The 12319-nt window shown below is 41.3% G+C and overlaps 1 protein-coding gene across 1 annotated transcript; it reads left to right on the top strand.

Annotated features, from left to right (window-relative positions):
• Positions 1 to 3287: 3287 nt before the first annotated feature.
• On the top strand, positions 3288 to 11893 carry LOC141316472 (uncharacterized). Its single transcript, XM_073832775.1, has 11 exons — positions 3288 to 3687; positions 4949 to 5070; positions 8312 to 8398; positions 8497 to 8585; positions 8944 to 9052; positions 9218 to 9334; positions 9432 to 9514; positions 9607 to 9768; positions 10346 to 10403; positions 11322 to 11647; positions 11727 to 11893. The coding sequence occupies exons 1-10, from the start codon at positions 3288 to 3290 to the stop codon at positions 11556 to 11558; spliced, it is 1464 nt and encodes a 487-aa protein (XP_073688876.1). The 3' UTR covers positions 11559 to 11647; positions 11727 to 11893.
• Positions 11894 to 12319: the final 426 nt, after the last annotated feature.

The raw sequence follows: 12319 nt of genomic DNA, 5'->3' as shown, positions 1-12319 counted from the left end.
CTTAGGCGAGCGGGAGGATGGCTGGTGTCGGCTTGCTGCGCCATTCCCACGGGGATCCGTGCGCTATTTCCCAGAATGTTCCCTCCGGCGAACCCTGGGTCCTCCGCGCCCCGCAGTCCGGCCTAGATGCGGAGTAGTCCCTGACTGTGATCCTGCCTGGGTCTCCTTCGCCCCGCAGGTTGTGGCTTAGTTTTTATTATTCCAGCGGAGGAGACCGCTGTTTCCCTCGTGTATCCCTAAAAACCTTTATGGATATATTGAATTATTCTCATTTCCACATGTAAAGATTTCATGTGCTCCGCCCCCCCAACCCATGCTTCAGTACAACTGGCATCCCTGGAAGGGCCCCCTTATTGGGCCTCAGGGCGTTGGGAAGGTTACGTTACACTTCGCCTGCCGGCACGTATACTTGTCAGCACGTGAAGTCGTTGCGTAACGCGGCGTCAGGGTCGTGGCCTTTTCCATAGGGCTAGTTCCCATGTAACGTCGAAGTGATTCGACTGAAGGGGAACGTCTAGGTTACGAAGGTAACCCACGTTCCCTGAAGGAGGGAACGGAGACGTTACATTCCCCTGCCACGCCCTGGCGTCGCGCTGACGCCGGCTCGATCGGCTCTTCAGCAAAAGCCTAACTGAGTGATGCGCGCGGCCATCTTATATACCCGTATGTACGGGGGCGTGGCCGCCGCGCACGTCCACTCGCCAATTTGCAATTGGCCTTTTGATATAAGGCTCAGAGATGATCGGTCTCTCAAGCGAGATCCCATGTAACGTCTCCGTTCCCTCCTTCAGGGAACGTGGGTTACCTTCGTAACCTAGACGTTTCTTCTGCTCCACCATACATTCCTCCTGAACCTCTGAAAGAGGAATGCATAAAGAATATGCAAGAAAAAGGATTGATTTCCACCACCAGAATGACAGAGTGCATAGAACACAACAATTCAGCATCAGAAAAGGGGATCTGCTCAGTCTTTCCAATTTTCTATGAGAAACATGAATATTCAGGAAGATTTGTATACTTTTCAGTTTATTCAGGAAGGAAGGAAAGATGGTGCCTCTTTGGACGGACGAGAGTGTCATTTGACAAATTGATAGGGCACTGGTATTGCCTTTGTAAAGCCACAAAGAAGCAGTATAGATGTCAAGAAAGAGAAGATTTAGTAAAAGAGAGTTCTAGAACAGACAGTGACTTGTCAGGGGACCCCTCTGAAAATGAAGAGATTGGAGTTGGTGTTGTAGGAGAAGGATTGAAGAAGCACCAATTGGTTGCAATGACCAACTATCTCTGGGAAAAAAAACGAATTCCAGAAAATTTGCCACAAGAATTAAGGACTCAGGCAAGTCAGATCCCGAAAAGGTTTGAGCCCACAGAGCAAACATGTCCTTATTGCCCTGGGCCAACCCCACCAGGTCTCACAGAACCTGTGGTTGTCACAAGGAATGCATCAGTTTATGACATATCTTCAGTGAAGAAAGGTTTGTACATTAAATAAAAAAAGCAAACATTAGTAAATGTGCCAAATACCACCCACAAACATGCTTTTTTTCTCTCTTCTAATAAAGGTGTTGCAGTGTGTGTAAAGAATTGCCCGATCTGCAAAACACCAGTCAGGTTTCAAGAGTACACTGCAGGATTTCACAATTTTAACAACAGTATTATTTTGACAACTCGTCTTTGTGCAATGATGACATCTGCTATAAAGGTAAGAAAAAGATTCATTAAAAATGTATACAATTAATTAATTAATTTGGTTTATGTATTAAAATGTTTGAAATTCTTAATTAAAAGTAATAGTTATAAAAATGTTTGCAATTATTAATTAATTAAATATTTTTTATTAATGAATTAATTACAATTATTATTTATTAAAACTGATTTAAAAATTATTAACATTTTGCAGTTGTTATGTACAGTATCTCAAAAATGTCTCTCTCTCTTTTTTAAACACACTTTGAAGACAAACACAGCCATTGGACGATTTCTGTCAATGCTGGAGGACCTCCTTGCAGTAACAATTCACCACAATACCCTGAGGAAAGCCTTTTTTCATTTCTGGGCAATGACCAGATTTACTTATGACTTTTCTTGCATTCGTTGTGGCCATGAGCCACCTATTTTAATTGCAGACAGCAATTGGAAGGTGGCTTTTGATCTACCTGGTAAGTTATTTATTGAAATTACATACTACTAATAATAAGTACATTAGAATTAAATAGGGAAATAATGATAGCCAATTTTCAAATTTGTATTTTTTTTCTTACTAGTCAATCTCCTGAAGAGGCCTTGTACTGAGAATGTTGAACAAAGTGACCTCAGTGTCAATGTCGATGAGAGATGGTCTTCATTAGAAAAGGAGCTAATTTGTGTTGGTTTCTGTTATGGTAAAAAAAAAAACACACGAACAAACATTGATTTATGGTGTATGTTATGATCAAATGAATTGTCATTAAAATACTACAGAAATGACAAGATAAATAATGTGGCCCTTCTCCCTATATCATAGAAACAAAGGAGAGAAACCCTTTCTCCAGTGACCTATCCTATTCATCTTTTGCCCCCTGGCTTGGATCATCCTGCAGAGCTGGAACAGTTGTTCCAAAAGCAGAGATCCTCAAAGGGTTTTCAGACCGTCTAAGTGACAAGTCCCCTCCTGTACATTCACATGCTGTTGAAGACACAGTACTAAAACTGATTGAATCAAAAAAGGTATTTTTCCACCATATTTATTTCTTTTAAACATGTTATTTTGAAGTAAAAAATAAGTTTTACATTTCTTCTTCAAGCCGTCCAAAAACGAGCTGCTGGCAGCATGTGCACAGCTTGGAGTATCTGCTGCTGGCTCTGCCTCTGACATAATTAATCGCTTGGAGGAGCTACTTCTTTACAAAGACGTTTACCCTAAAATGTTCATTAAACTACAAAAAACTGGAAGTATGGCAACTATGCAATTTTGTATGTTGTACATTGAAGGAGAAATGTATTAGCTTTTGTCAATTATTTTTTAGGTGGCGTTCTTCATGTTGGCTGCCCACATGCTGTCGTGTATTGTTGTTTCCCTCTTTGGTGGCAAGAGTCAGCAAGGGACCACGTCGATGCGCTTCTGAGTTTAAAAACTCCACCAACCATATATTTCAGATGTGGCTGGGCGTGTTGCAAGACATGCAAATAACAGAACTCGGCAGGCATTTTTCAGACCTTTTGATGGCCGACTCTGTGAAGCCACTGCTGAAAATGTGGCCAAGGCCTCAGCCAAGGAGCTTGTCGTGAATTTACAATGGGTAAAAACCATGAAGGAAGGTGGACGTGTCCACAGTGAAAATGATGGTGCCACAGAATCACTAGACAAACCTCACCCCATCACTGGAACCTCAGATAGATTTTCTTTGTATGACCGCTTTCATCAGCGTAATCAAAAACAGGAAAAAGAGAAACTGAGAAGCCTTGACCTTGTCCCAGAACTTACTGGACTCATCAACTCTTCCATGGCAGAACAACTTAATCGAGAACTCGCCAATTCTCGATATTTCCTGTGTCAGCTTAAAGATGTCCATTTCATGTTTGCACTTCGTTTGGTGTTCCATTTACACAACACACAAATTAACAGATCATTTATGGACAAAATGGTAAGACAGACGCAAGGATCAGCTGAAGTTGGTCCAGATGGAAGACTGTGCCTCTTCACTGCATGTGAGACTAATAGAAATCTTATTTTAAATTGTGCATTTAAGCTTTTAAAGGTCCCATATCGTACACATTTCTGGAGGTTTATTTTATTTGTTGATGTCCTTAAGAATATATATTTGCGGTATAAGTGCCAAAATCCATCTCAATATATTTTTACAGCTCCTTTTTTAGGAGCTCTGTCAAAAACAGGTCGATTTTGGCCCATCTAATTAATATTCATGAGCCTCTCTTCTGATTGGCCTGTTGTTTTCTGAGTGACGCACAACCAGGCCAATCACAGGTAACTACGGTCATGTATGCTGTAAGCGTAAGCGAGCTCAGAGCAATAGAGAGAGCTGATACTCAACAGGATATTTTAGAATGATCATTAATGTTTTTTCTTTTACAAACACCGAATGCAGTAGGCTACATAACTGTTGCTTTAATAAAGCCCCTTTCACAATGCGCGCTGATTCTGGAAAATTACGGGAACTGTGTGAACCAAAGCCAGAACCTAAAGGCATTGTTGTAGTAATGATGCACGTTATCAAGCGACTCTTCACAACGAAAAATAACATTACATGCAAAGTGGAATGAAGCAGCGATCATCAGGCAGAGCCAGCTCCTCACTATCAGCGCTGAAGCACAGTTTGTTCAGGTTAGTTTCAGTTTAGTGAAACGTACGCGTCGCATTACATCTCACATCCAAACGTCACATGTCTTTATGGTTTGTGTGTAAAGCATGCACAGATTCCGGAAAACAACTGTGAATGAACCAAATTAAACAATTCCGGAACAAATCGTGGGACACATTATCCGTGTATTTACCGGAATCGCTGTGTGAAAGAGGCTGAAGTTGACGTGCCGCTGGTCTCTTATATTAACGTTGTTCTGAAGCCTGTGTAATGATCGTAGCTTGACATCTATCGACTGAACAGGGTTTTCTCAACTTGTTTTCCTGTTGTTGTTGCTCAATGGAATGGATGCGTTGTTGTCTGGGGGTTTGACAAAAGGAGGGTGGGACGTTGGTTTGTGACTGAAGGCGGTGACTTGAGTCGATCGGACGTCACATCGTTACGGAAGTCACAGCTGCTCGTGAAAATGAACAGCTACTTTAAGCAGGCTGTGTGCAGTTTACTGTGGATTGACTGTTTTGAAACTCATATGGTAGTTAGATAGCCCCTAGACCTTAGTTATCATGAAAAAAGCCAGGAAATTTGGATTTTGACGATATGGGACCTTTAAGTTGTGTAAATTCTAATGTAATCGGTGTGTATTGTTACAGATAGAGGCACTCACTCAACATTGCAGAATCCTGAGTGTATCAAAGGAAAAAAGAAAGAATTAATCTCAGAGGAAGGACAACGCTTTAGCACATCACTTTTCCCCATCTTGAAGGAAAACAAGGTTTGTTGCAAGTATTGACTTTTGTTTTAGCACAAATATATTTTTAGTTTCAAATTGTAATAATAATTGTATTATCATTATACATGTTATTATTTGCTTGTAGGCTAAGCTTACTGAATTGTTGTCACGTATCTGGTCTATCCTGTCATCATGTACTCTTGCACCACACTTCATGGACTTCATTTCCCACAAGCCACTGCACTAATCACTGCATTCACCTGCTCTCACTTTACTGATTACCGCTCACAGCTGCACCTCATCACACTGACTGCATTTAAGCTTCTCCCACACACAGCCACTCGGTGAAGTCTTATTGTTCCCTATGGTCTGTATTTCCGAGCGTTTCTTCCCGAGTTTGTTTTCCCTGTGTTTTGATTCCTGGACTCCCTCCCGTGTTTGATTCTTGCTGCCAGCCCTGACCTTTCTGCCTGTTTTTGAACACGATTTCTGCTTGCCCCTTTGTGTTTGTTGTGTTTGAAATAAATGCTGCAAATGGATCCGCACGTCTCTGACCCTCCTTGTGACAGAAGACTTCGCCGCACCAGGATCCAGCAGCCTTATCCCACCACCAGCGCAAACATGGACCCAGTCAACCAGCTACTTAATCTGCGACAGGGAGATCTACCCATTGATGAATATGTTCACCAGTTTTGTGAGTTGTCCAAGGAACTACCATTTTACGATGAAGCGTGGCTTAGGGGCCTATTTCGTTATGGACTTAATGAACCTGCTAAATCTATGCTGCCTGGAGGGGAATTTAACTGCTCGCTACAGGACTGTATGCAGTATGCGCTGTTGCTATGTGGCTCACCGTTAACTGTGGGTGTTTTAGAGGAGCCACAGCACAAGATGTCTGCCCTTCCAGAGCCTGTTCACAACATGGCTGCCACGCCAGAATCTGCACCCAAGGTGGCTGCCGCCACGCCCAAATTTGCACCCAAGACTTATCAAAGATTAATGTCTAGCGTGGAGGACCCACCGCTGCTGTCGGCTCGAGCAGCTGGTCTCCCAACCAGCCTTCCAGAGCCTCCGCTGGTCCCGCCCGGCCTTCCAGAGCCTCCGCTGGTCCCGCCCGGCCTTCCAGAGCCTCCGCTGGTCCCGCCCGGCCTTCCAGAGCCTCCGCTGTCTCAGCCCAGTCTTCCAGAGCCTCCGCTGTTTCAGCCCGGCCTTCCAGAGTCTCCGCTGGTTCAGCCCGGCCTTCCAGAGTCTCCGCTGGTTCCGTCCGGCCTTCCAGAGTCTCCGCTGGTTCCGTCCGGCCTTCCAGAGTCTCTGCTGGTTCCGTCCGGCCTTCCAGAGCCTCCGCTGGTTCCGCCCGGCCTTCCAGAGTCTCCGCTGGTTCCGCCCGCTGGTTCCGCCCGGCCTTCCAGAGTCTCCGCTGGTCCCGCCCGGCCTTCCAGAGTCTCCGCTGGTCCCGCCCGGCCTTCCAGAGTCTCTGCTGGTCCTGCCCGGCCTTCCAGAGCTTCCGCTGGTTCCGCCCAGCCTTCCAGAGCCTCCGCTGGTTCCGCCCAGCCTTCCAGAGCCTCCGCTGGTTCCATCCAGTCGTCCTGAAATTCCTGTCTGCCCGGTTCTGGTCACGGAGGCCATGTATGGACTGTGTGGGTTCCCACCCGCCCTCCCTGCTGCTCCAGTCCCGCCACCTCTGTCTCCTGACAGTCCCTCTGCTCACCCACATCCCACCTTCGGTGCAGAGGACTCGCAGTGGGATTGCCAGTCTCCATCGATGTCCAGACTGAAGGATCCCTCACCATCACCTCCAGTCTCAGAGTCCCGGACTCCACCTCGGCCCTCCGACCCTGCGGCTCCACCCCGGCTCTGTGCTCCCTCGTCTCCGTTGTCAGTCGTCGCCCCACCTTCGCCTCTGGACTCTACTCCTCCGGCTGCGCCTCGTCACTCCGTCCTGCCGGCTCTGTGGACCTCCTCCCTCCAGTGGGCACAGCCTCGATCCTCTGTCACTCCGGCTCCGCTGCGTGCCTCCGGACCTCCATCTCCGCCGGGGTCGCCAGAGCCTTGGGTTCCGCCTTGGTCCTCCGGATCCTCTGTGTCACCCAGGACCATCGACTCTCCAGTTTCGCCTCGGGCTCCACCGGCTCCACCTCCGTCGGTCGGCCCCAGGCAGGAGCCAACCCTTCCTCCACCATGGCTTCTCCCTCCGTCGGCTCCGCCTCAGTTCGTGGTTCCAGTACCCCTACATGGACCTGGCCCTCCATCCCTCCCCCTGTTCCGCCTCCGCTCCACCACCCTCCAGGTTGTATTAGGTGGTTAGAGCGTCTGGAAGCCGCTCCTTGGGGAGGGGCTCTGTCACGTATCTGGTCTATCCTGTCATCATGTACTCTTGCACCACACTTCATGGACTTCATTTCCCACAAGCCACTGCACTAATCACTGCATTCACCTGCTCTCACTTTACTGATTACCGCTCACAGCTGCACCTCATCACACTGACTGCATTTAAGCTTCTCCCACACACAGCCACTCGGCGAAGTCTTATTGTTCCCTATGGTCTGTATTTCTGAGCGTTTCTTCCCGAGTTTGTTTTCCCTGTGTTTTGATTCCTGGACTCCCTCCCGTGTTTGATTCTTGCTGCCAGCCCTGACCTTTCTGCCTGTTTTTGACCACGATTTCTGCTTGCCCCTTTGTGTTTGTTGTGTTTGAAATAAATGCTGCAAATGGATCCGCACGTCTCTGACCCTCCTTGTGACAATTGTACTCCACTGTGCAAAATGATATGTCTGTCCTTGTGCAAATTGACAACTGTATAATAACAGTTAAGGACCTACAGACAATCTATCCAGCACAGTCTATTTCACTTGAATCAGAAGACATCCTACCTAACCAACCATGGCTGACTGATGATGTATGTACGGTACTTATTTGTATGTTAATGTGTGTGTGTAAGAAAAAACATATTAACACATTTTTATCTGTAATAGGCTGTTAATACTAGAGTAGCACAGCTTGCATCTACAACACCCAATGTGAGTATATATACTAGATCTTTTTAGATATTTAAAAAGAATTACTTATTGCATTATTTATAACTTTCTGAAAGGTCGTGATGCTCCCGACATTTATATTTATTTGCTGGTGGAGAGACTGGATCACTCAAAAAAAAAATATCCCCTCGAAATTTATCATGCTTGAAGGTATACATTTCTTGCACGTGTATATATGTATGAATTTATTGACTGTTTTATAATTAATGTTAATAATTTTACTGAATGTATTTTTTTATTTTGAAAAGAACCTTAAAACCAGTGACACTGTAGTTTTTCCTCGATGTGTCAGTCGCAAAGAGAACCCTGAGATCGGGGACCACTTCATTATGTGGGTTAGTTGAAATATTGAGATCCTACGAATAGCTTTTAACATGAACTATTTTCTGTGTATTTTAAGTATATTTATTTTTCCTTTTTCATATTTTTATAGGTGTTATGTGGTCAAAGTCATGAGCTCCGGGTGTTTGATTCCATGGGGCTTTACAAAGACATACCAAAACAACATATGGAAATACTTTGGTAATATGTTTGGCCTCCTTCTTTTTAAAGTTTCTGTGCTTCAGCATAAATAGCCATATATATAAAGCACATTGACCATACAGCCAATGTATATTAAATTAAAAGTATTAAAAGTATTTTTGTGTACTGTTATGTGATACTGTAACCATCTGTGACTTCTATTATTTATCTTTGACTAGTCTATTACATAGTGTACAGTATATTTCACATTAATATAAAGGTAGGGTAATTTTAATTGATATTCAATATAAATGAGCAGTCTATTAGAATGCATTTTATTTCATTCAGATCTGCATTGCCTAATTCTGTTCATTTCCTAATGTTTTTGTCTGTCTCTATGCATCATTTTTTTCACCAGTCATGCCTTCAGTAACACATGGAATCTTGCTGATTGGACAATCTCTTATCCACCACAGTGGCTTCAGAGCCAGATGGATGTAAACAACTGTGGAGTGTTTGTATGCACTGTAAGAATGTAATAAATATGATGTTTTATGCTTGTAATAAATTTGTACTGTAAGCTCTCTTTTTACAAAATTGTTTTTATTTCATCAGTTGAGTGGCACAGTTAAAGACACACTGATTAATACACCACTAACATGTTATCTTTCATTTTTGTTCACCTTAAACAGATGGCAGAGATGGAGCTGAAGGGGTACACTCTGACCAAAGAGAGCATTGGTCTGTCACAAACACAATATCTACGAGAATACCATGCAACAGTCTTAGTAAAAGATGTTGTTGTAGAGGTTAGTTGTCCTATTTGTAAAGATTGCTTTTTTGAATGTTTGAGACTACTAATTGACAGGAACAGAACATTACTAACAATATTGTTTTTCACTATAGGACTCAATGAAAAACCCAGAAAAACCAATGCAATGCATGGCTGGTGACTTGCGTGTGTGCTGTTTCCAAAAAGTGGGCGAAGGGTAGGCCTTCTTGCCTTTTTTTTGTTTTTTTTGTTAATATAATCTTAGTTAATACATGTATTATTCAATGTGTATCTAATTTACATTACCAGGCCATTGTACCCCAGTGTTGTAAAGATCCTGTGGGTACAGTGTGACTTGTGTTTGGGCTGGCTACACACAGATTGTGCTGGAGTGAAAGAAGCTGAGGCCAAAAAAGGAACTTTTAAATGTGGATGTGGATGTGATTTGACACAGCCATACGCCTTTGATAGGTAAGTTTAAGTTGGAAAGATTATTTCTTTCATACAAAAAAAGATTGTTCCATTATTAAAAAACATGGAGTTGGATCATGGTTTATCCCAGGATTACATTTTATTTTTATTTTCACCTAAATACCATGCTGGAAAAAACCTTTTGTGGTGCACCTGGCTCATTGTCATTTTCTCTTAAGATGATTAGCAACTATTCTATACCAAAGTCCCTTTAGAGCAAGTAATTTAAATCGTCTCATAAATGTGGTTTCTTTTGCTCAAATACCATTAAAAAAGCTTGTTTTTCAAGCTCGATCAGCCAGTGCACATGCACAGCCCTAAGTGTGCATCTCAGATTGTTAACTGTTTCTACAGCAACTGAGAATTCTAACAGCAGCTGCAGTGATGTGATGATGATTAGCTATTGGCTCTTTTATTCAGATTGGCCATACTGAGCTTTGCATTTTTCCCCATTCAAAACTTCAGGAGTGACAAGTCTTGGGTATTCTGTAGTCTTTGTTCTATACCGTGTTTTTTTTTGTTCTTTGCCATGTCATAACCTGATTTTGATCAAATTTACATAATTGTTTGTTTGTAGCACTCAGAAGGCTTTGAGACTTGGAATTGAGAACATAATCTCAGATGAGGACATACAAGTGAGTATCAAATCATAAACATTTTTGAACACACACACAAACACGTTATATTTTTAATGTTTTTTTTTTTTTTAAAGAAGTCTCTTCTGTTTATCAAGCCTGCATTTATTTGATCCAAAGTGCAGCAAAAACAACTACATTTTGAAATATTTGTTCTCTTTAAAATAACTGTTTTCTATTTGAATATATTTAAAAAATGTATTTTATTCCTGTGATTTCAAAGCTGAATGTTTAGCATCATTACTCCAGTCACACGATCCTTCAGAAATCATTCTAATATTATGATTTCCTACTAAAAAAACATTTATAGTTGTTATTGTTATTGTTGTTGTTATTATTATTATTATTATTATTATTATTATTATTATTATTATTATTATTATGTTGAAAACAGCCGAGTAGACTTTTTTTTTAGGTTTCTTTGATGAATAGAAAGTTCTAAAATAGAAATCATTTGTAACATTATAAATGTCTTTATCATCACTTTTCATCAATTTAAAGCATTCTTGCTAAATAAAGTTTCTGTAATTTTGGTGTAGCGTATAATGTTACAAAAGCTTTTTATTTCAGATAAATGCTGATCTTCTGATCTTTCTATTCAAATAATTCTGAAAAAATTTACTCAACTGTTTTAAATATTGATGATAATAATAATAAATGTTTTTGAGCAGCAAATCAGCACATTAGAATGATTTCTTAAGGATCATGTGACTGGAGTAATGATGCTGAAAATGGAACTTTGATCACATGAATAACATTTTTAAATAAATTTAAATAGAAAGCAGTTATATTAAATAGTATATATATTTTACAATTTTACTGTTTTTGCTGTACTCTGGATTAAATAAATGCATGCTTGGTGAGCAGAAGAGAAGTCTTTAAAAAAAAAACATTTTTAACAGACTTTTATTCCCACAGGCTTTACATAAAGCTTTTCACAGTGAGGCTCTCAAATCCTGCCGATTTTACATGTGGAAGCATCCTGAGACATCAATGAAATTCAAGCAGCACTTAAAGCCACAACAGTGCCATTTCAGTCAAAGTGATGTAAGAAGCGAAAGTTTCACATTTTACTTGCTGTATATTTTGAGTTATATTACCACCAGACCGATTCCTTATCCTAAATTATTTAATATTCTCATGTTTAATATTTAATCAAACTTGCTGACAAAATAAAGAGAGCGGTGGATGCAGATGAAGATTTTGAAAACCTAAACTACATCTTTGATGTCATGCTTCCAGAGGTTGGTGGTAATTGTGATTAATGTTGGTTGTTGTTATTGAATGTTTGGTGGTAACATCTTTTCTTTTCTTTTTTTTAAGGTGACTATACTTGTTCTACAAAGACTGGAAAATATTTGCCGCTATGCGGCTGAAGTTTTAATGGCCTCTGGCATGGTTAAGTTTCACTGAATTGAGCTTTGCAAAACCAGCTACCGATTAAAGAAAATTGCCATTGCTTTAACTAACACGCTTGTTGAATGTCTTTTCTGTCTGGGCTTGCTGAAAAAGGTATAAACAGTACATTCTATATGCTACCATTGACTGACATTGGGGGTTAGTTTACAATAACAACTACTAATTCAACTAAAATATAGATATCATTTAATAATGTCATAAGAGGTTCCCAAACATGGCTTTAATATTTAAAAAGAATAATTTATAGACTTATGCAAAAATAAATTAAACTATTTACTAACAATGTGAAAAGTAATTTGTTGTGGAGATGCCTGAATGTTTTGTTAAATTATTTGACTTTCTGTAGCCACATTATACTAGAGATACAGTTTAATACAGTATCTACAGACCCACATTACTCTGCATTGTGAAGAGCCAATGTCAAGTTCCAGTACACTTCTGAATGGTTGGTGCCAGTTGTCATAAAGCCTTTCTGAATGGTAGGTGTCACTTTATAA

This window comes from Garra rufa, unplaced genomic scaffold (genome assembly GCF_049309525.1).
Source record: "Garra rufa unplaced genomic scaffold, GarRuf1.0 hap1_unplaced_089, whole genome shotgun sequence".
NCBI classification, from domain to species: domain Eukaryota; kingdom Metazoa; phylum Chordata; class Actinopteri; order Cypriniformes; family Cyprinidae; genus Garra; species Garra rufa.
This window is presented reverse-complemented; position numbering and strand designations above follow the sequence as displayed.

Bases quoted from the DNA above. Each gene is read 5' to 3' on its own strand.
- LOC141316472 (XM_073832775.1), top strand. From the start codon at position 3,288: ATGAAGGAAGGTGGACGTGTCCACAGTGAAAATGATGGTGCCACAGAA. The intron at 9,335-9,431 runs GTTAGTTGTCCT...TTTTCACTATAG, and splicing joins TAAAAGATGTTGTTGTAGAG to GACTCAATGAAAAACCCAGA. The intron at 10,404-11,321 runs GTGAGTATCAAA...TTATTCCCACAG, and splicing joins TCTCAGATGAGGACATACAA to GCTTTACATAAAGCTTTTCA.